The following is a 22,722-nucleotide window of genomic DNA, read 5'->3' as shown; positions in this document are numbered from 1 at the left end:
ACCTTCAGACTTGGGATTATTGGGGCACATGGCTTTCTGTTCTGCTATTTTCTTTGTTTGATTCTTTTTTTCTTATTCTTCTTTTGCTTAGTGCTGTAAACTTTATACCTCCAGAACTTTTGTTTTGGGGAGTGTTTGAATGACTAAAAGTTGTCACTTGGTCAGGTTTTTAATATTCCTATAATAACGTGTCTTCTAATGAGGCTGAGAGCTGCAGTGTTAGTTAATCTTTCACTGGTAGTCCCCCCCCCCCCCCCCCCCCCCGGCTTTTGTCATTTGGTGGGATAGGAATTAACACTTCCCAATGGCCTGAAGACACGCTAAAGAACAGCTTTCTATCCTTTTCGTATGTAAAGTGTTCTTAAATTACCTCCTTGGCCCTTGCAGTAGGGATTAGTCTGAATTCCGTACCACTTTGGTTGGCGTCTTTAGGTGCGCTGTGCCAAAACAAAGTGAAATAGAGAAGTTATTTAGAGTCTTGGGAATTTTATGGGTTAGCAGGACTCTCTGAGGTTATTTTGTTTGACTTGTCCATTTTACATGTGGAAAACAGGCCCAGGAAAGTTCAGTGACACACACTCAAGGCCATGCTGAGTGTGAGGGGCAGGATAGGGACCCTGGTCTCCCACCTTGGAGACCAAAACTAGACTACTTCCTAACCGTGACTCTGGCTTTGAAACAGGAAGACTGAGAGATGATTGTTCTCAATTGAAAAATGATTTCTTCTGTTGGAATAATTGTGCTGCCTACTCCCCCAAATGTTAGTCTCCCCCCCGCCCAGGGATAAATCCATCCCCTGAACAATCTAATTCTTATTTGTGTTCACGGTAAAGATGACACGCCAATAGCAGTAGGAAAGAGTTGTTTGTGAGTCTATGGGTTATGTTTCCCTTCTACCTCAAACTAGGTAATTATCTGATGTCTTCAACCCAGTAGGTTGGTTATAAGTCTGTAGTAAGGGTTAAGCCATAAATCTCTGTCTGCGTTTTATAAGCACATGCCATACTTACTTTATTTCATGCATATTTAAAACTTTAAAAGCTGTTATGGTTAAGGGAGAGAGCTAACATTTAAAAAATACTGATAAACGTAAAGGGATAATACACTTACCAGTTGTTATTTATTGCTTCATATTTGGATCTCGAGATATAATATTTTTTTTAAAAGTTTAACATGTATTACACACTCATTGTAAAAAAAAAATGGGGCTATGTCATTAATAATCCTACCACCCACGGTTGCATTGTTAATATTTGGCTTATAGTTTTTAAAACATTTTTCCTGTATGGATGTAGATATATACTTTACCAAAATAAAATAATCCTATTTTTTAATATGGGCTTTCCAGGAGGCACAGTGGTAAAGAATCTCCCTGCCAATGCAGGAGATGCAAGAGACATGGGTTCGATCCCTGGTTCAGGAAGATCCCCTGGAGGAGGGTATGGCAACCCACGCCAGTATTATTGCCTGGAAAATTCATTGCCTGGAAAATTCCCTGAACAGGGGAGCCTGGCGAGCTACAGTCCAGGAGGCTGCAAAGAGTCAGACCCGACTGACGACAGATAAACACACAATGTTTATCTAGTTTGATAAGACATCCCAGACAGCTTTCTGTGGAGAGGTATATTTCCATACCATTATTTTTTATTGCTCCATTGAATTCAGAAATTTGAAGGACTCGAATGGTAAAATTTTGTTTCTGCTGTCTTTGTGGCACAACCAAGTATCTTGATAGATGGAGAGTTTAGTGACATGCGCTGGTGAGCTACGAAGAATTGTAAAACCGCTACTCTAGCTTCTAAATCCTACTTCACCTCTGGGGCTTCCCTGGTGGCTCAGATGGTAAAGAGTCTGCCTGCAGTGCAGGAGACCCAGGTTCGGTCCCGGGGTCGGGAAGATCCCCTGGAGAAGGAAATGGCAACCCACTCCAGTATTCTTGGCTGGAGAAGCCCATGGATGAAGGAGCCTGGCGGGCTGCAGTCCAGTCCATGGGGTTGCAGAGAGAGACACAGCTGAGCAGCTTCACTCACTCAGCTTGGAGTTTCAGCTGAGGCGCTGAGCTGTTCGTGGTGACTCCACTGCACACACTGCTGAGAAACTTGAGGACAAGAAGGGCTGAAGAGAAAAAGGAGGGGACGTCTGTTTTGCTTGAATAGCCGATGTGCATGGTTGTTTTACAGGTTGAAAAGTCTTAGAATTCTGTCTCTACCAAACACGCGTAACGAGAGACAGTAGCTTTGTGACATCTGGCTTTTGTATATTGGGAGTCATCTTTTAGTCACCAAGCCTTATAATTCTGGTTCGGTCCACAGCATAGGTGGAGAAGGCAATGGCACCCCACTCCAGTACTCTTGCCTGGAAAATCCCATGGATGGAGGAGCCTGGTAGGCTGCAGTCCATGAGGTTGCCGAGAGTCGGACACGACTGAGCAACTTCACTTTCACTTTTCACTTTCATGCATTGGAGAGGGAAATGGCAACCCACTCCAGTATTCTTGCCTGGAGAATCTCAGGGATGGGGGAGCCTGGTGAGCTGCCGTCTATGGGATCGCACAGAGTCAGACACGACTGAAGTGACCTAGCAGCAGCAGCAGCCACAGCGTAGGTGGGGGCACAGGAAAGATGAGAGCAGTTTTTCCTGAGGAATGTTTTGAGCCATTTTGTGTGGTCAGTGTTGCCCCTCTGCGATAAAGAGCTGTTTAGTGAGTGTGCGTGTGCTTGTGCGTGGTCCTGTGTTCAGGGCGAAATCTTGAGTTAGGACGATGGGGACGGAACAGTGAGGTGTGGTGGAGACACAGCTGGCGTTGGGTGCGTGTGTTTGAGTGCTGACTGCACAGCGTGTGGACAGCCAGACCGTTACCTTTGCGGATTCATGTCTGAGCTCTAGGGTCACGCAGTGCCATTACTGAGAGAGGCAGCAGGACCAGAAATAAAAGCATGTAAGGTTACTGAGAACATCTTAACTCATCCTTGAATCTCACAGCTGTTTGCATGGACAATACTTGATTTTTTACTGGGTTGAGTGTGCTCTGTTTTAGGCATGTTAAGTTTGGGGGAGGGGGCTTCCCTGGTGGCTCAGTGGTAAAGAATCCAACTGCCAATGCAGGAGAGTAAGAAAGACATAGCAACCCACTCCAGTGTTCTTGCTGGGGAAATCCTATGGACAGAAGAGTCTAAGCAAAGTCCATGGGCTTGCAAAAGAGTTGGACACAAGTTAGCAACTAAACAAGTTTTGAGAGGGTGCCATCCTTGTCAATGAAACATAGATCACAACTTGAGAAAAGGTTGAGGCCATGGACAGGTTTCTTTTTTAAAAAAGTCAAATTTATTAAGATTAATTCATATACCATACAATTCACAGTGTAAATTGTACAATTCAGTGGTGTTTGGCATAGTCAGAGTTGTGCAGCCATCACCACACCAGTTTTAGAATACTTCTGTCGTGCACCAAAGCAGCACTGTCCATCAGCAGCCACTCCGTTTGTCCACTTCTTCCAAAAGTTGTTCAGTCCCTCAGTCTTGTCCATCTCTTTGCTACCCCGTGGACTGCAGCACGCCAGTCTCCTGTCCTCCACCATTTCCTGGATTTTGTTCAGATTCATGTCCATTGAGTTGGTGATGCCATCCAGCCATCTCATCTTCTGTCGTCCCCTTCTCCTCCTGCCTTCAGTCTTTTCCAACATCAGGGTCGTTTCCAGTGAGTGGGCTCTTCGTATCAGGTGGCCAAAGTGTTAGAGCTTCGGCTTCAGTCCTTCATGAACATTCAGGGTCGATTTCTTTTAGGATTGACTGGTTTGATCTCCTTGCTGTCCAAGGGACTCTAAAGCCTTCTCCAGCACCACAGTTTGAAAGCAATAAATCTTTGGTGCTCAGCCTTCTTTGTAGTCCAGCTCTCACATCCGTATGTGAGTACTGGAAAAAACCATCGCTTCCAGAAGTAGGCGACCACTAATCCACTTTACGGCTCTAGATTTGCCTGCTCTGGACATTTCGTGGAAATGAGATCTTATAACAGTGGTCTCTCACGATGGCTTCCTTTAGCTGCATGCTGTTTTCAAGGGGCACCTGTGTTGTGTCATGAACCAGCACGTTGCGTCTTTTCATAGTCGAGTAAGACTCCGTTGTGGATGGACGACATTTCACTGGCCATTCGTCCGTTGGTAGACATTTCGAGCTGTTTCTGCTTTCCGGCCCCTGTCAACAGTGCTACAGTGAACATCCACGTACAAGTTTTTGTGCAGTTGTGTGGTTTTTGCACGTTCCTCAGAGTGGAGTCGCGGAGTCGTGTGGTTCCTCTGTGCCTAAAGGGACAGTTTGAGTCACCTTCTTGGCAGACAAGCTGCATGAAAAGGCAAGGGCATGAAGAAAGTGAAGGCGGGGAACGCATGTCCAGGGCTGGATTTGAAAAGCCCACACGATGGCGGCTGGCGAGACCCACGGAGCCTTCTCCAGCCGCAAGACCATCTCCTGCACTGGGCTCTCCAGTTCTGCGCTCGCTCTTGCGGTCTGTTTGTGATGTGACAGTCGGAAGCTGGATGTTGTCTGTTGAGGTGAAAGGGGAGCTGAACCAAATTAAAATGGAGCACTGCCAGCCTTTTGGGGGAGGGGCCTCAAATAGCAATTCCACTATTATTCCCTTAAGCCCCACGTATCTACACACACACATTGGCCTAAAATCCAGAGGAGCCCTGGAGACATCCAGGAGCTCGTGGAGAAAGGGGAGCCTAACTCCAGGGAGGAGGCCTTGGCAGCGCGCTCTGTGGAAGTCTGCGAGCCCTGCCGTGCTCCTGCGCTCAGCAGCCTCTCTCTCCTTGTTTCCCTTTTGGAGTTAAGTCTCTTCTTACATTACCTCAGCCTCATGGGTCGGCCGTCTGCTTTCCTATAATTTCTAGCGTTTAAATTGGTGGCGTCACAATGTGCCCTTTCGTTTTGAGTAGGGTTCCTTGAGAACACAGAGGCGCTCAGCGGATGAGAGCACAGGGGCGAGAATAAACTGTCCCCCATGGGTCGGAAAACCAGGAGAAGGGCAGGATGGCCCGCAAGGAGAGCGCCTGTCACCCGGCCCTGCCCCCTTCCTCGGTCCCAGCTCCAGTCCAGGCAGCACAGACCCGTGGAGGGGACCGTCCATCCCCCTGTCAGCCCAGGGATGTTCAAGGAGCAGGGCGCTCAGTGATGGGGAGGTGGAGCATGTGCTTTTGTGGAAGTGATACGGGTGGGCTCCCTCAGGGAATCAGGGTGCAAATAGAGACAGGGCCCAAAGGCCATTGGGTCCTAAGGAGTTACACGGTGTCTCAGGGAGTCCCTCCTGCTCAGAAACACAGTTGTGGTTGCTGGAGAGAAGCTGAGACCGCTCAGCACAGTGAGAACAGATCTGTAGTTGGCTCTGGGCTTTACTTGATGTAATGTGTTTATTACGGGGAAACGTGGACGTTCGGAAGCAGTGGGAGTAGCTTTGTGAAACATCTTTTCTGTGTGCTTTTCGGCCAATGGGATTGGCCGCCAGTACCTCTAGTAAATTCCTGTTCTGAATTCGGAGTTGCCAAACATTTCTCACCTTCTCTGTCCTCCTGTTCAGGGTTAGGGAAAGCATCAAGAATGAAAGCCTGCAGTGTCTCATTTGGTGAACCATTTCCGCCTTGGTCAGATCAAGTGGATTTTGTGGTGGAAACTGCACACATTTGGTAGACTAAAATGGAAAAGTCCCAGCCAGGAGCCCCGGTTCTGGGGGTACCATACCCTATCTCTCTGCATTTGTTTTGATTGCTTTAATAATAATGTAGTATTGTGAACTACTTAAACATACTGATTTTAGCAGATAACCCATGTTTCTGTTGCCCAACAGAAGTGAAATGTGACCCCCGCATTAGAAACCCCAGACATCCCCTCTGCTCCCTTGCATTAACAATGTAATATTTCAGGCATGCGTGCTCACTGTCTCCTCCGTGTTCGACTCTCTGGCCCCATGGACCGTAGTCCACCAGGCTCCTCTGTCTGTGGATTTCCCAGACAAGGATGCTGCAGTGGGTCGCCATTCCCTTCTTCAGGCGATCTTCCCAGCCCAGGGATTGAACCCATGTCTCCTGCATTGGCAGGTGGATTCTATACCACTGAGCCTCCTGGGAAGCCCCCAACACTTCCGGCAGGTCACTCTCACCCTCCTCAGCTATGGTGTCAGAGCCTACAACGGGAGGACAGCGGCTGTCCTGTTCAGCTCACGGGGCTGTCAGGAAACTCGTGTGGGCAGTGTCTGGGAAAGCACTTGGGCAATCTTGAAGCGTCGAGTGGAAGTCAGGAAGGATTCTGCCCCAGAGCTGGGATAGTGCTGTCCGGCTCCAGGCTGTGTCGTGACAATAAAAGAATGTAATTCTGTTTTCTCTGTATGTTCTTCCAAAGACAATTCTTAATGAAGAGAAGTCAGTCAGTCAGATTCTGAGTCCCTCAGTGTATGTTCCTTCAGAAGATTCCCTCTGAGTGCCTGCTAGGTGTGAGACAGCTGTTCCAGGCAGTGGGGCTGCCGCACTGAATAAAATGGGCAAGGTTCACGACCCGAGAACGAGTGGAGAACCATCTTTACCTTCTGATTTCAAAAATTTCTTTCTTTTTGACCGTGCCTCACAACTTGCAGGGTCTGTTTCTAAAGCAGGGATTGAACCCAGGCCCCAGCAGGGAAAGCTTGGAATCCTAACCACTGGGCCACCAGGGAACTCCCGTTTATCTTCTAATTTATTTGGTACATCGCGTCTATCCTTGAGTGCTTAGACAAGTCTTATTCTCACCTACATTTAATCAGATCTCACGTAAATCCAGCTTTAAATTGAGAATTTATCACAAGGCGGTCTCTGAATTGCGATTAGACAGACGTCTACTAAAGGTTTAAGGTATTTATTTTTCCTCAAACTCAGTCTGTTAAGCAGATTTCTTGGTGCCAGATAATGCTGGCATTTGAGGTAGAATTTTTGGTGCTTGTTTTAGCCAATTTGAGCTGAGACAGCTTCCTTCTACCCTGCAAGGTTTTAAATTCTTATCCCTTCCTTTGATTTGTGTCAGGGTGAACCGTTTGGTGTAAGAGGCTTGACTCCATATCTGCACCTGCCCCCATGCTGTCATCCGGCGTGGAGACCCAGCCCGTTCCACTTGATTCCTCCATGTCTGCTGAGGTGCAGGAATTATACTCTGAACTCCCAGGGAGTGCCTCCAAAGAGCTTCATGCTGACCCCGAGCCGAGTGCAACTCCAGATGTAAAACCCGGAGCCTCAAGCTCTCGTGTAAGTCAGAGTAGGGCTGCGCCCTCGGAGCTGCAGAGGACTCCTGCGGACAGTTGTCGTGAAGAAGCCCCCGAGACCTCGGACCATGGGGGTGAGCCTGGGCAGTGTGGGCTGGTGGACCCCTCAACAGAAGGTCCCGTGGCTCCTGGGAGCCTGGATAGGGAAGCAAAAGCTGAGAGCCTGGAGCAAAAGGTCTTCAGAGATGGAGGGGACCAGGCAGAGGTGGTGAGAGATCCCTGTGAGGGAGCGGAAGAAGACCTGCCTCAGTATCCCACAGCTGCTGGAGAACAGCTCCGCCCCGGCCAGGTAAGACACGAGACTCAGCTCACTCGGCGTCTCTCCAGCTGGACTGACGCTTCACAAGATGAAGTACAGACGCTCACAGGTGGCTTACAATCCTTTCCTGAAACATTTCCAGAATGTTGATCTTGATGCTAACTTTCTTTCAGTGATCTTTGAAAACGTGTGTCCCATCAGACACTTGAAGAGGGGAAGTGCTTATCTCACGAAGCAAGTGTCAGTCCTCTGTAGCAGCTGCTGTGTGTGGAATGTTGAGTCTCTCTGTGACAGTTGTGTGGGGTTTCTGCATCCGTTGTTAAGGAACAACGCGTACTGGCTGCTTGTTTTGGTAACATCACGATCAGGACAGAGTGAGGTGTCACAGAGGTGCCTGAGGGAGACTGGACGCAGCAGGGGCTTCGCAGGATGGATACCCTCGAGGGGGTCTCCGTGTTTCGGACAAACAGAAAGCCCATTCTTTAATACAGAGTGACTTGGGGTGGCATGAAAAATCCAGTCTCTGTGAGTTTGATATTAGAGTAAAAGAGAGATTAGTTAGGTGCTGCTGCTGCTGCTAAGTCGCTTTAGTCGTGTCCGACTCTGTGAGAACAATGGTTAGCTCCTCCGTGGCATACGGGATCTTCCTGGACCAGGAACTGAACCCATGTCTCCTGCATTTCAGGCAGATTCTTTACCACTGAGCCACCAAGGAAGCCCTGTGCCTGCTCTTTTGTTTGTTTTTCTTGGTGCTGAGAGTCACAGGGTTAGATCTGCCTGGTTGAATCTGTTGTGAAAGCTTTAGCCTCAAGATATTCATGCTCAGCACAGGCGCAGAAACGTTCTGAATCGTCTGCTGGCTGAAACATCCGAGGGCTCAGTACGTCGTCTGACAGATATGTGGACAGGAGACATCCAGTAAGGGTGCACAGGCTGGTGATCACTCGAGGTGTGTGACGCTCTTGAGAAACTTGTTATTTAACGGCATGTTCATAAAAGACCTGATCTCGTGTGATTTCCATGACTTCACTTAAGTGAGAGGCTGGTATGCTGAGGGCCAGTTAAGCTTGCTTCATTGTCACCCCGAGAGTCTCTGATCCTGAGGAAGCTTCTCCACAGTGTGAAGGAGCTTGCTGTTTGTGTAAAAGAGATCTTGTTGGACAGAGCTAGTTTTCAGTGATTTAAAAGTAAAAAAAAATCTGAACTTCACACTCTCAGTAATGAAGCTGATGGCCATAAGCTCTTCTCCAGGTCAGCCAGGACACAGTGATCCCCACATGCCGGCAGTTCTCAGCTCCTGTTGTTAAAAGTGTGTGACGGAACAGTGCCCGCGGCACCATGTGTACGCTGCCAGGCCTTAAGGTAGAGCTGGGGCTTCCTCAGTGGCTCAGTGGTGAAGAGTGCCCCTGTGGTGCAGGAGGTGGGGGTTTGATCCCTGGGGTGGGAAGATGCCGTGGAGGAGGAAATGGCAACCCACTCCAGTGTTCTTTCCCGGGAAATCCCGTGCACAGAGGAGTCTGACGGGCTACAGTCCATGTGTGAGTAAGCACGCACACAAGGTGAAACTTTCTCATTATTCTAGCAGTTCTCTTAGGTAAACCCCTGTGGGGGGGCTGTCATGAAATGCCTTACCCCCCTCACATAATCGATGCCTTATCTAAAGTTTCTCTGACTTGAGATCCACAGAGGCACACTCCTTGTAAGCCCTGTAAAGGTGATTCAGAGTTCCTGTCCCACAGCTCTTACTTCCCAGATGTGCAAGTGTAGGTAACAGGTCCATCTGGAGACTCCATGTCTCACTGATTTTCAGTGTTCTTCACTACACACGCGTGATCACGGCTGTTGCCGTGAACGTCAAGAAGCGTGGGCTCTCTCGTTTGCTCCATGCGTGGCCCCGCTCGTATGTGTTCCATGTGTCGGCGGTAGCTCTGCCTGACGCTGGGACCACCACTGCCTGCAACTCAGGAAGCTCAGGCTTGGAGGAGGTCTGCAGAATCTAGGGCCCAAGGCTCAGAGATACATCAGGCCCCGAGGAACTTTAACCAGCCTGCTTATAAAAGCTGAAGAGCCCGGTATGTGTTCATTTCCCTCCTAAAGAGATTTGTGGGTTGTTTTTTTTTTTTCTGGCCCAATAGTAACCTCATAGGTATGAGCCAGTATTGCATCTTTTCTAGGACTCACAGCCAGCTTTTAACAGGAAATGAGATTACAGATGAACGGTAAGAAGGGCTTTCAGTACCCTCCTAAAATCTGCCTAGGCTTTGGAGAAGTATGGCAAGCTGATTTTGGTTGAAAGCAGTGGGCAGGAGAGTGACATGTTGGCTGTGGCAGGCTGAGGTGGAGAAGCTGCTGTCAATTTGACAGATTCCACTACGGTGTGACCTTTCTTATTTTACATAGTTTATATAATGCTGCAGACTACTGTAGTGATCTCACTTGATTTTGCAAGAGGGATCCACATTAACTTTTATCTTGGAAACAGATTTTGCAAGGAATATTAAGATACTAGTGATCAGCTATGGAGATTTTTAAAAATCTACATGGTAGAGAGAAAGGTTTAGGACTTCACCTCTGGGAACCCTGAAACTTAAGTACATTTGTTGTTGTTATGCAGTCGCTAAGTCGTGTCTGACTCCTTGCGACCCCATGAACTGCAGCATGCCAGGCTTCCCTGTGCTTCACTGTCTCCTGGAGTTTGCTCAAATTCATGTCCATTGAGTCAGTAATACTATCTAACTGTCTCATCCTCTGCGGCCCCTTCTCCTGCCCTCAATCTTTCCCAGCATCAAGATCTTTTCCAGTGAGTAGCCTGTTCGCATCAGGTGGCCAGAGTTTTGGGACTTGAGCTTCAGCATTAGTCCTTCCAGTGAATAGTCAGGGTTGATTTCCTTTAGGATTGGCTGGTTTGATCTCCTTGCAGTCCAGGGGTTCTCAAGACTCTTCTCCAGCACCACAGTTCAAAAGCATCAATTCTTCGCCACTCAGCCTTCTTTGGGCTTCCCCGGTGGCTCAGCTGGTAGAGAATCCGTCTGCAATGCAGGAGGCCCAGGAGACACGGATTCAATCCCTGAGTTGGAAAGATCCCCTGGAGGAGGGCATGGCAACCCACTCCGGTATTCTTGCCTGGAGAATCCCACGGACAGAGGAGCCTGGTGGGCTACAGTCCACAGGGTCACAGTCAGACAGAGCGAAAGCGACTAAGCACACACACAGCCTTCTTTATGGTCCAGCTCTCACATCTGTACCTGACTACTGGAAAGCACTAGCTGAGAAGGTATTATGGGAAGAGAACCTCATGTCTGATAAGTTTTTGCGAGTGTTACATGGTGGGCTGGCCTTAGGGTGGTGGAGTTACACGCAGGACACATAGGCTGCTCAGCCGCGGCTTCAAGTTGTCTGTTCTGTGCCCTCATCTGCACTTGGGGCCTAGGCTGTTCAAGCTCCCACCTGATCTGGAGGTCGCCCACCACCCTACTGGCGGTGCTTGGGTGTCCCTCACATCCGACCTCAGCCTTACCTGGTCATATCTGATAACCCAGATCAGGTCTGAAACTTAAAGCTTTGTAGGGTTCGCAGCCCTTGTGAGGGGAGACTTGTTTTTCCTGACTCAGGACCTTTCAAGAGGTCAGCGAGGCGGAGGGAGAGGGGAGTCTGTCCCTCTTGGCCCCTGCTTCTCCCCTTCCCTGTTAGGATCGTGCTGCTAACCAGGGAGAAGGGGATGGCCTGAAGCAGCCGGCTTGGGTGTGGGGTCTCCAGCTAGGATCCCTCCTTCGAGTAGCAGGTGTGGAGGAACTGAACTCGCAGCAGCCCCACCAGGGCACCCTCAGGAGATCACCTGAGCCCTTGGGAATCTGAGGGGAGCTGTGTGCTGCTGGCAGGAGGTCCGCTCTCAGCCTGCAGAGGCTCTTTAGACCCAGAAGGGCTTAGGGCGATCACCCCAGGTGACACCGGGGTCTGCTGCTGACAGTCCTGTCAGCTTTCTCACAGGAAGGGGTGACAGGTGTCTAAGGTGTGCTGGGTGGCGAGAGCTTCTGTTCATGGCACAAGCTGCCTGTGGTCCCCATTTGTAAAACCACCTGTGAGCTCACTCTAAGCCTCGCGAAGCTGCAGGTGGGCATCCTGAGGCTGGAGCGGAGCTGAGTCTGGGTCCCCCCTCAGCTTCTGCTCCAGCACTCGGCCTTGCCTATAGAGTGTTTATCTGAAGAAATACTCGAATAGCATCCAGTCTCACCCCTCAGACACTCAGCCTGAGAACTAGAAGTGTGCAGGGCAGTGTCGTTTGGAGCAAGGGTCAAGGGTTACCACAGAAAAAGGTGCTTTCTTAACCTTTCATTTTGAAATAATTTGAGACTCACAGAAAAGTTGCAGAACCAATGTGAAGACCTTCATGTGGATCCCTCTCCTGTGAACTTTTCACCACATTTGCTTTTTTCCCCTTCTGACCTTAGTTTGTAGTTGCAAATGTGAGGCCTAAATACTTGACTATGAATTTACTCACAAACAATGGGCATTCTGTTAGGTGACCGCAGTACACTAATCAAAATCAAGACATTAACCCTTTTGTCGAAAGAGCATATTCACACTGGACCAGTCGGCCCACTGATGTCTTAGCAAAAGAAAATCTTTTTTTGGTCTGAGAGAAAAATTCAGGCTCACTCGTGGCATTCGTCTGTCACGTCTCTCTAGTCTCCTTTAATGTGCAGTGTTTCCTCAGCTCGTGACCTTGACACTTACAGAGGACAGGCCGTTTATTCTGTAGCATTTTCCTCAGCTTGGGTCTGTCAGCTTGGGTTTCCTCGTGATCAGATCGTGGTTGTGCATTTAGCAGGGCAGGAATCGCACAGAAATGGCCGGTTCTTCTCCACGCATCCTCTCAGGCTTGGTGTAGGGGGTGCCTCCTTCCTGGGCAGAGGAACTGCCTGGCCTCTCCAGTGTGCAGGTATCATTTTCCCCTTCACAATTACTGAGTATCTTGTGGGGAGATATTTGAATAATACGTAATTATTTCTGTTTCTCATTCAAACTTTTAGCCAGTAGGTTTAACACCCACTGATGATTCTCCTTGAGGTAATTATCACCATGATGGTTCCCAAGTGGTGATTTTCTAGTTCCGTGCTTCCTTCCATGATGAGTAAGAGCTTTCTCCTCTTCCCATTTGCAAATAAATTTGACCCAGCACCACGCTAGAATTTGTACGCTTTGGTCAAGTACAGTAACAGTAAGTTCTGTGGGAGAGAGCTGTTTTGAGCTCATGCTCCGCCAAAGCATTCATCTCTGAAGTTGCAAGAAAAAGCAAAGGAACAGTCCTGCTTCCTACACGACGCTCCATGCCGGGCCTCTTCTCTCAGGTCCAGTGACGATACTTTTTTCTCCCTGTACTTGCCATCACTTGGGTCTTCTGTTTCCACCGCAGAACTTTGCTTAGAGATGAAATGGTTTTGCCTATTGTTTTTTTAAGTGCTATAAAAAAATTATCAGAAGTTACAACAGTAACTTCACCATCTGTAGATTTAAGTGAGTGTTGTGTCAGTCAGAATCTTGTATTTACTGATTAAATTAGTGTGGGGGAAAATTCTACTCTTTTTTATTTTTTTTGAACATCTAAAGACTATTGATGTAAAAGAAAACCAGTGGTTAGAACTCCACACTTCCGCTTCAAGGGGCATGAGCTCCACCCCTGGTGGGGAGGGGGAGTACTAAACCCCTCGTGCCTCAGGGCGAGGCAAAAAGAAAAACCAAATGATCTTTTTAAAAAAATAGAAGAAGAAGACCAAAAAAACCCCAGATATCTCCAGTTAAGGAATTTAGTGCTTTTGTCTGTATGGGAAGATAGATGCCAGAGTCTGAACTCATGAACTCATTCCTGTGATGCACACCTCAGCTCCCTGAGGTCCGCGTCCTGTGCCTCTCTTCCTGAGTCTCGGGGTGCGCCGTCTAGCGTGGTGTGGCTGCAGCAGTTGACTGCTGGCCGGCGGGCATCTGGTTCCTACCCTCAGTTTCCTCAGGGTGATGTGGGAAGTTCAGCCTCTCTGCACCGATGCTGGTGCTGAGTCAGATCTCTGGGACAGAGTTTTGGGACTGGTGAAGTAGAAAAGGATAACTTTATTGCTTTGGCAGGCAAAGGGGGACACAGTGGGCTAATGCCCTCAAATCCAAGTGTCCCCACTTGGGGAAGACGGTGAGGAGTTTTATAGAAATTGTTCAAAGAGGGCGTGATTAGCTGGTGGACACCCTTCTGAGGTAAGTAGGAGTCACATCATCAACCTTTGGGTCCAACTGGTCTGAGGCTACATTGAAAAAGAAAAAAATGTAAATCGGTGGGCAGATAAACAGAGGTGAGCCAGAAGGACACTTTGATGTGAGCAGTCGGCGTCTGCAGCTGGCCAGCCCACTTGGACCCTGTCCTCACCGGGCTCCCCACCACGGTGCCCCTGCCTGTTTTCCTGAAGTCCCTTTTGTCAGTTGTCGTTGATGGCGCTCCCCCTCGTCCCCTCCTCCAGTGAACAGGGATGAAAAGGGAAAGTAGCCCTTCCAGGAAGAAAGAACATGGTTAGGGGCTGGGTGCCATCCAACTTCCTGACAGTTTCCAGTTAGGTTTTCACGTTATTAAGATCACACTGCACCAGTGTGTTTATTGATTCGGAAGACACAAGGTTTTGTTTGGATCTGTCAGGACCTTGGGAAACTTGACTTTTCAAGCTCATATTCTAGAGGAATGCAAGTTTTACTAATATGAGCTTGAATTTGTGGCTTCCTTCAGTTCCCAATCCTTGTGACCACTAGCACATTTCCAAGAGCTTCAGAGAAGCCTCTCAGAGGATCGTTGGCGTTGTGAGCTCAGAGTCTCTGGGTCTTCCTTGACCACTGGGTTTTCTTACCGCAGGAGGACCTCCAGATGCAGGCAAGTGAAGAACTTTCATGCACGGGCCTCCCTGAAGACGGTCTGAGGAATAAAGGTATCTGTTTCTCTCACATCCTTTCCTTTTTCCACTTGTTACACCATTTTTGTTCCCACTGAGAACATGAGGATTGTAGGACCCCATCTTGCACAAGGGCCTGGCTATAGCAGCTGTTGGTATTTTTGCCCATGGCCATGCTCGGAGGCCCCTGGTGTTACCCAGCGGTGCCTCTTCTGTGACAAGTTTGCTTCCCACTTTTTCTGTAATGAGGCCCCACTGACTATGAGTTGAACCTTAAAGCTAGTGTGGAATCTTCCATTTGACTTTATAAAGCAACACTGCCATCCAAACAAGTTCACATGGACGGGGCAGGAACCACTGGCTCACAGGACACCCCACTGTGTTCATCCCACGTCCACTCCCCATCCCCGTGAGAGTTTGCCAAGCTCATTTCTGTTACCTCGTTTGCTCCTCAGGTGGTGCAGTGGTAAAGAACTCTGCCTGCCAGTGCAGGAGATGCAAGAGACTCAGGTTTGATCCCTGGGTTGGGAAGATCCCCTGGAGAAGGGCATGGCAAACTGCTCCGATCTTCTTGCCTGGAGAATCCCATGGACAGGGGAGCCTGGTGGGCTACAGTCCAGGGGGTCGCAAAGAGTCAGACGTGGCTGAGCACGTACACATATTTGCTCCTCAAAACAATGGTAGGATATGGGCCTCAGAGACACTGCTTCATTGTGATTCATCTGTTGATTGATGAAGGAAGAAACCGAGGCCTAAAAGAGAGTGCTGAGCCAAGATTCTGTGTGTATCTGTCACATAATTAAGATTAACTATGTAAAACAATTAGAGCTGCAAAACAAAACAGCAAATATGTTTAATCATGTGAACATTTTGTTACCGTGGAACAGCATCAGATTTGGTGATGCTTCTTGGCAGCCTGACAGAAAAGGGGGTGCAGACCATCCCTGTGAGAAAGGACACTTGTCCCAGTTCATCCTCCTGCTTCCTGCTGCTGGAGGTTCTCTCTGTGGCTCAAAGGCCCTGCTGTCCTGTGGAGAGTAAAGCTCTGAAGTTGAGGATGGTCATTATCTTCCTGTAATTCACGTTTTGGAGGAGTGGAAAGTTGAAAAATGAGCCAGTACCATACCCATTTAAAAGGCAACCAGGAAGCGGTCTAGACATTTGGGGCACTGACTTTTTTTTTTTTTTTAATTAAGGTATAGCTTACATACAGTGGCATTCACTCGTGTGTGTGTGTGTGTGTGTATGCAAACATGCAGTTGTGTAATCACAGCTGTACCGACACGATAAAAAAAATGGAACATTTCCATCTCTCAGGCTCCTTATCCTCCTCTCCAACTGCTCCAGTCCGTTTTCTTTGTTCAAGATTGTGTGTTGGCTGTTATGTGTCCATTGCATTTTCATACGAGTTTTAGGATGTCTGTCAATTTCTGCAAACGTAAGCACCGTTTATACAGTTATCACATGACTACAAATCCAGGATGTTCAGCGAAGGTCGCGAAACTCCTGTGCTGCTTAAACAGGCATACACCTCACAGAACACATTTCACCCTCCAGTGTGCAACAGCTTCTCTCACTTAATTCCTCATTCTGCTGACATCTGTAACATACCTACCAGTCGCCAGGGTCTCCATGGGGTGTTCAGTACAGAGTGAGCAGTAAGATCTAATAGCATTTGTTGACGTCACCAAACTGTAGTCATTTATCAGCTCCACAGATATTTACTGAGTGCTGTTCTGTACCTGGTATTATGCTAGACAACAGGGAGGTGGCGATGCCAAATGAGAGGTGATCCTTCCCCTCGTGGAGCTTATGTTCTAGTGGGAACTAGATCTGCAGGCTGACTTGCATCTTGCTCTGTCTGTCAGTGCAGGCGTCCTGTTACATGTGTGCAGCGTACGTGCAGGCAGATACACGTATGTACCTCTGTGTGAGCAGCCGTGGGAGAGGGACAAAAAGTCTTTTGTAGATTAACAGGTTGGGGGAACTTCTTCATACTGCATCCTGTGCCTAGAGTTTCAGAGAACTTCTGGGAAGTAAAACTTCTTCATGAGTTACATTTACATCTTAGGCATTTTGTGTGTGTGTGTGTTGTAATGTTTGATAATGAAAAATTTCTCACTTACTCAGAAGTGAAAAGGAGAACATACTAAATCCCTGTGAACCTGTCTCTCACCTTCAATTATTACCAACTCATGACCGACCCTGTAGGGAGGCGAGCCTTGCAGGTAATTGGGTTCAAGACTGATATTCCACTTACAGATTAATCTCTTTTACTTAAGGCTTTATGTGTTACTATTCTATTTCAAAGATAATTTTATTTATTCGAGTATTAAGATGGTCATTTTGTATGTAACATAAGCTATTTTAATGTGAGTCTGCTTTATAAATGCTTTAGGATGAAAGCTTCCTAAGACTGAATTAAGCATATGTCTCCCATTATTGTCATTTGTCCAGCTAGGTCAGTGTGTTTCAGTAAGTAACACATTTAAAGAAAGGATTTGTTCAGAATAGACTGTTTCTTTCAGGTACTCTTTTGGCTCTCTGTCATATTTTGCAAAGAAGATCGAAGCCAGTGGTGCTGTAGCACAACTTTGCAGTTCTCTTTTGGAGTTCTTGTTTTTGTTGTGTGATTAAATTTATGAAGTTAGAGTAAATGACTACACATTAATTCAGATTTATTTCTCTTGTGCAGAAGGAAATGTACAAATCACAGCTGAAACTCCTCTGACATCTACTGAGGAAGTCCAAGTTATGAAGGTCCATGGAACTAAGGTGGACGATAACAAAGGACTCGAGAATGGCCGTGTGAGTCAGGGTCTCTCGGCTGGGTGCTGTGGACACTCAAAGACAGACAAAATCATGGCCAGTGCTGAGGTCTCAGAGTCCAGCACCTTAGTTTCCCTAGAGCCTTTAAGCATTGTGGACCCTGGATTAACAGAAGCAACTCCAAAAGAAAAAGAATGTGAAGAAATAAGAACTTATTCTTCTTGGTTGTCATTGTTACCAGGGAACAGTGCCGTTTCCAAAGCAGACAGCAGGGAGGAAGAGTTGTGTCAATTAAACCTTGTCTGTGAAGCCAACGACAATCACCAACATGTCCCTGGGCACCATAGTGAGAGACACAGTTCTGCACGTGACAGTCCCAAAGCCACGAGAAAGGTGGTTATAACAGAACCCTCAGAAGAGAATTCTAAAGTTTCCCATTTCACATCAGGTTTATCTGGTCCAGGATCCAGAACAACGTCCTCAGAAGAGTGTGGTCTTGAAGGTGATGGCTTGCCAAAGGGATCCGCTGAAAAGACGCACAGTTCCTGTTTGGACGGCAGTGGTCAAAGCCAGAACTTGTCTTCTAGAGAAGAACACAAACAGCCTTTGAACCCTAGAAGTGAAAGAGAACTCTTCCTTGTTAACGCCAGGCAACCAGGAGAGGATTCTAGTCGTCACTGTTCTGGAAAAAAAGAGACTACTGTCTTCCCCAAAGAAAATGCCCACGATCACTACTGCCCTCGAGGCAGTCCCCATATAGGCTGCTCCAGTTCCTTCATACCCAATTCTTTCACTAAAGCTGTGGAAGGACTGCTTGAAAAAAGTGATTTGAAAATCACTTTAGACGTTCATGGTAGCTTGGCAAACGATGAGGACCACAGAGGAACTTTTGCTGAAATGAGCCATCCAGGCACAGACTCTGAAGAGAGTCATTTTCTCTCCTCAATGCAGATTGAAGAACCAGAACAGACAGCTACCCTAGAGCCCAGTGTGCTGACTGAGAAGACTCACAGTAAAGACTGTGACTCCTTAGTCCGTACCCAGAGAAATCTAGAAGGCAGACCCCAGTTAAATGAAGCCTCACCTAACAGATTTTTAATTGAAGGGAAATCCCTTGTGAGTTTAACGCCAGAGGACCAGATAAATTCTATAAATGAGATGTCTAAGCCCAAGAAAGACATTACTCCATTGCCACCATCCCTAGAACTTGATGACAGGCCTGAGTCAGAAATAGCCATACAAAATGCCCAGGACCATGCCCCACATTTAGGTAAACAGAGCGCCGCCTGGGAGGTGAATAAATTTCCTCATGACAACAAACTGGTTGTAAACAAAACAGAAAGTGAATGTGTTTTAAATCAAGTGTCCCTTAATCCTGAAACCCATACAAAGTTGCCAACTGACAAAGAGATGCCTGTAACAGTGAGCGGGGGTTCCCGCCAGAGCCAGCGCCCTCCATCAGAGGATGGTGCAGGTGTTGCTGCCAGAACCCACCCTGTTCCTGTGAAAACAAAGACCGAAGACATCTCTCCACCAAGTGACGGAACCCGTGGTGCCTCTTCAAACAGCCCCACCTTACACAGCAGACCAGAAAGCCTGGAAAGAAAGACCGGAGCAGCCGATTCGGGAACAGGTAGTCTGCATTGTGGACTTCTCTCAGATAAGAGCAAAGTGGTAGCCTTGCCTGTAGAGGTCTCAGACTGGGAACGTCAGAGCATTCCGTCTTGGGATCTCTCTAGCTGCCCTTGTGTGAGGAAAAACGTCCCAGAGGAGAGCAGGTGTGCTGCCCTGGAGCCCAGCAGAACGACCCTGGGTGTCGAGAACTGTCTGTCAGCCAAGTACGAAGATACCTGTCAGCATATCGATCACCACTCCCAAGGGAGAGACAGCTCTGTGGAAAGCTGCAGCTGTAGAAAGAATTGTGCATCAGAGGAAAGTGAGCCAGGTGAGGCAGAAACTGAAGGCAGCCTTCCCGGAGGTGAGGCCAGAGATGAAACGATGGCAGGCACATTAAACAGTGGCGGTCCAGACCAAACCACCCGACTATGTGAGGAAGGGCCAGAGGGAAAAGAACAGGCCACGCCCAAAGAGACCCTGTTGTGTCGACGTGACGTTTCTGCTTGTGTCACACAAGAATTAAACCAGCCCACAAGCATGCCAAGTCCTGAGAAATTGTTTGGCCAGTTTCCTCCCATGATGTTCTCTGGTGTTAAGAACGTGAACCAAGCAGCTGAAACTCCCAAGCAGAAGGCAGATGACCGCCTCGGCTCCCAGGGTGACCCAGGCAGACCCAGTGACTGCAGAGGTGAAGGTAACCCAGCTGAGAAGACGCTCGGCCGTGACCAGCGCGAGTCACCCACAGAGCCTGACAGAGAGGCGAGCCACAGCCTGAAGGCTCCACCCGTTGGTTCAGGCAGTAACAGTTCAGCATCTGGCAGGAGCCCCAAGAAAGGGGGCTGTGGGAGGACTTCTGATTGTGCAGAACCCACCGATGGGACAGCACATGTGGCCTCCTTAGGCTGCAGTAATGAGCCCACAGAAGGCGTTCTGGACGGAAGGCTTTCAGGTACTCTCACTGGGGGTGCAGGGCACGCCAGGGCGACGTCGCCGGAAGCCTCAGGGAGTAGGCTGTCCCAGAGGGGAGCGCCTGTCGCTGCATTTATAGGAATGATTGACCAGGAGTCGGATTTCCAAGATGCTGCTGCTGCTACATCAGACTGTCTCAATATTAAAAAATCATGTGAAGAGAAAGCATGGAGACCCATAGAAGACTGTGAAATGGAAGTGTGTCCAGACCCTTGTGTGCCTGACACAGGGTCTGTCGCAGATCGTGAACCAGATGTAAGAGTATTGGGTAAAATAAATATGTCTTTAAATTACATTCATCATGAAGAGCAAGTTAAAGAAGCATCTCTGAGAGAAACACAAGGAAAAATTGAAGGATCAAGACTAGAAATAAACCCTGAGCAAGACAAAGAAAATACCATTGGAATTTCTTCAGTAGAGTTGACATCTTCTGGACACCACGTAAACTCTGTCCCCTTGAGAAGCCGGAAATCCACCGAGATAATGCCTTTGCACCCATTGTCTCAAAAAAAGTCAGAAACAATTAACAGTGAAGAAACTGACCTGCAAAACCTTTTTAAGCCAATAGACAGTGAAATGCCTTGTGAGAATAAGAGCAACAAAGTCCTGCCTGAGATGGAAGGCGGAGCACCAAGGAGTGAGAGTGAGCCTCGCAGGGAAAGCAGCGCAGCCATCAGGGCGGAAAGCTCGCCTTTGACGCTAGCAGCAGAAACCAACGTGAAGGGAGAAGACACTGCCGAACAGCAGTGGGGGCCGTGGGGTCAGTTTCCTACTGGGGAGAAGTCTCAAGAGATGGCGATCAGGGAAGGCAGTCTCACTGACGACCCGAGCCAGGCCTCTCAGACCCACCTTAAAGCTTCGAGGGTGCCGGGTGACTCGGAGAAACAACCAAGCCAGAAGGTTCTGAGCCTCAAGGAAGAGGAGCAGGCACGCCAGAAAGAAGCACACATGGTGTTGGGACAGTGCGCAACGTCTCGTACGTTGTCGGATGAGGGGCAGAGTCAGAGCCCACCTCAGGGTGGCGAAGATGAGCCCGCCTCAGAGACGGAAGTCACCTCCGCAAAGCTGGCCGTCGGGCCTCAGAAGCCCGTAGACCTGAAGGAGGAAAGCTCGTGTCACCCGCTGAGAAAGGACACGGAGTCATGCACGTGCCCCGGCCCCCGCACTGCCCCTCGGCGCGCTCGAGACCCCAGCTCCGCCCGGCGGGAGGCCTTCCACGGTGCCTTTGGGAACACTTCTCACCGGAAGGGGGCGCTGCCCTTAAAGAAGCAGCCCCCTCGAACCTGCAAGAAAGTCTCCTGCCAGGAGCTGGTCTCTGTGGGGAGGAAAAGCAGTAGAATTGCACGTTCTGCTTTCCTAAAGAGCTCCTCTGAGACCGTCCCCACGAAAGCACACAGGTTTCTCGCTTCCCATGCCATGTCTGTACCTGTGCGCCCAGAGCCCGAAACAGCCCCTGCCAGAAGCCTTGTGAGTCACGTACCAAAGCTGAAGGCCGCCCTGGGCCCACCCTCGGGCGGCCTGAATGTGCGGATGCCTACCAAAGAATTGGCCTTACTCAGCAAGCTGTCTATCCTTGCCTCCAGACTGGCCCCCGCTGCCAGGACCCAGAAGCTGCGGTCCCGGCGGTGCTCCTCGGACTTTCTCCCCGTGGCTAAAAGCTACAAGCAGCTCCGATACCGGAGGCTCCTGGACGGCTTCTCCTGCAGCACGACGCAGCTGAACCCGTGTCTGGCAGCTGGTGACTGGGACAGGAGGCCTAACAGTAAACCCCTGACGCTTTATTCGCTCGAAACTGTCAAAATGAGCTTCATAGATGTGAGTGACAAGATGCCATCGCTGCTGTTCGGTTCTGAAACTTTCCCGGTGTCCTTCCATGTGAAGCTGGGCCCTGAGCGCGTGGCCGAGTCCCCCAGGACTTTCCCCGAGCACTGTGCGCCCGCGAGACTCGCCTTAGGAGAGGCCCACTGGGGCCGTTCTCCACCTCCCAAGTGGACCTTCTCCTTCTTCCTGGCCCATGGCTGCCCTGGAATGGCCACGTTCAGGGAAGACCCTGGCCTCTGCAGCCAGGCAGGCGCCCAGCCTCCAGTTCCCCTCCAGGACCACAGGGCCACCGCCCTAGTCCAGACCAGAGCAGGCTGTTCCGTCCTCGGCCTCCACACGCTCCTAGCACTCTGCTCCCCAGGATGCTACCGGATCTGGACGAAGAAACGGAGCTGCGCCAGCCACACGCCTGCCATGCAGAGGCTCTTCATGACCCAGTTAACACAGGGCCTCAAAGGGCTGCGGTCTCCCGCCTCCATAGCTGACAAGATCTTCTGTTCCCTGCCCTACTCGGTGGGCCGGGTGCTGTCCATCTGGAGCCAGCATGGGCCTTCCGCCTGCCCCTTGGAGATCTCCGCCCTTCCGCCCTCTCACAGCAAGCGGCAGTCACCTCTGGGTGCCGTGAGCAGGTAAACTCCATGCCCTGTCCTTTGCTGAAGTCCTGTGTTTGCATCCTCTCACTGGGGAGAGGCGAGGGCGCTCCTAAAGCCAGAAGGCTCAGAGGCTGTGTCTGCATTGCCTGTTTATTGCCAGATCTCTGCTGAGAAAGTGCAGCAGTAATTCTGAAGTGTGGGCCCCTCGAATTTTCCTGAAGGATCTGGATTTCCTGAAGAACCCTTTGTTTGGTACCTTCCTTCATTCTGTTGGTTTAATTCTATGAACCATTAAATCTTAAATCTCTCCGTTTCTCTTGCCCTCTTCTTGCCAAGAACAAATCACACTGTAAGTTAAAGACTGTAAGCGGTGACTTGTGACTTGCACCTATGATCTGTTCACAGCTGTTAGACTCAGTGTTTGGTGTGTAAAGGATACAGAAGTCCTTTTAAAATTAATTAGTTATGCAGGCAAACACCCAGTCTGTTTATA

At 49.1% G+C, this 22,722-nt stretch overlaps 1 protein-coding gene across 2 annotated transcripts in view; it reads left to right on the top strand.

Annotated features, from left to right (window-relative positions):
• Positions 1-7,096: 7,096 nt before the first annotated feature.
• Positions 7,097-22,722, top strand: part of PRR14L (proline rich 14 like) — a 33,790-nt gene continuing 18,164 nt past the window's right edge. For both annotated transcript variants that reach the window (XM_052654572.1, XM_052654571.1), the window contains exons 1-3: positions 7,097-7,570; positions 14,424-14,496; positions 17,156-22,265. In XM_052654572.1, coding sequence (XP_052510532.1) covers positions 7,097-7,570; positions 14,424-14,496; positions 17,156-22,265 — 5,657 coding nt within the window. The remainder of the gene's footprint in view (positions 7,571-14,423; positions 14,497-17,155; positions 22,266-22,722) is intronic.

The sequence above is a fragment of the Budorcas taxicolor genome, chromosome 17 (assembly GCF_023091745.1).
Source record: "Budorcas taxicolor isolate Tak-1 chromosome 17, Takin1.1, whole genome shotgun sequence".
NCBI classification, from domain to species: Eukaryota; Metazoa; Chordata; class Mammalia; order Artiodactyla; family Bovidae; genus Budorcas; species Budorcas taxicolor.
This window is presented reverse-complemented; position numbering and strand designations above follow the sequence as displayed.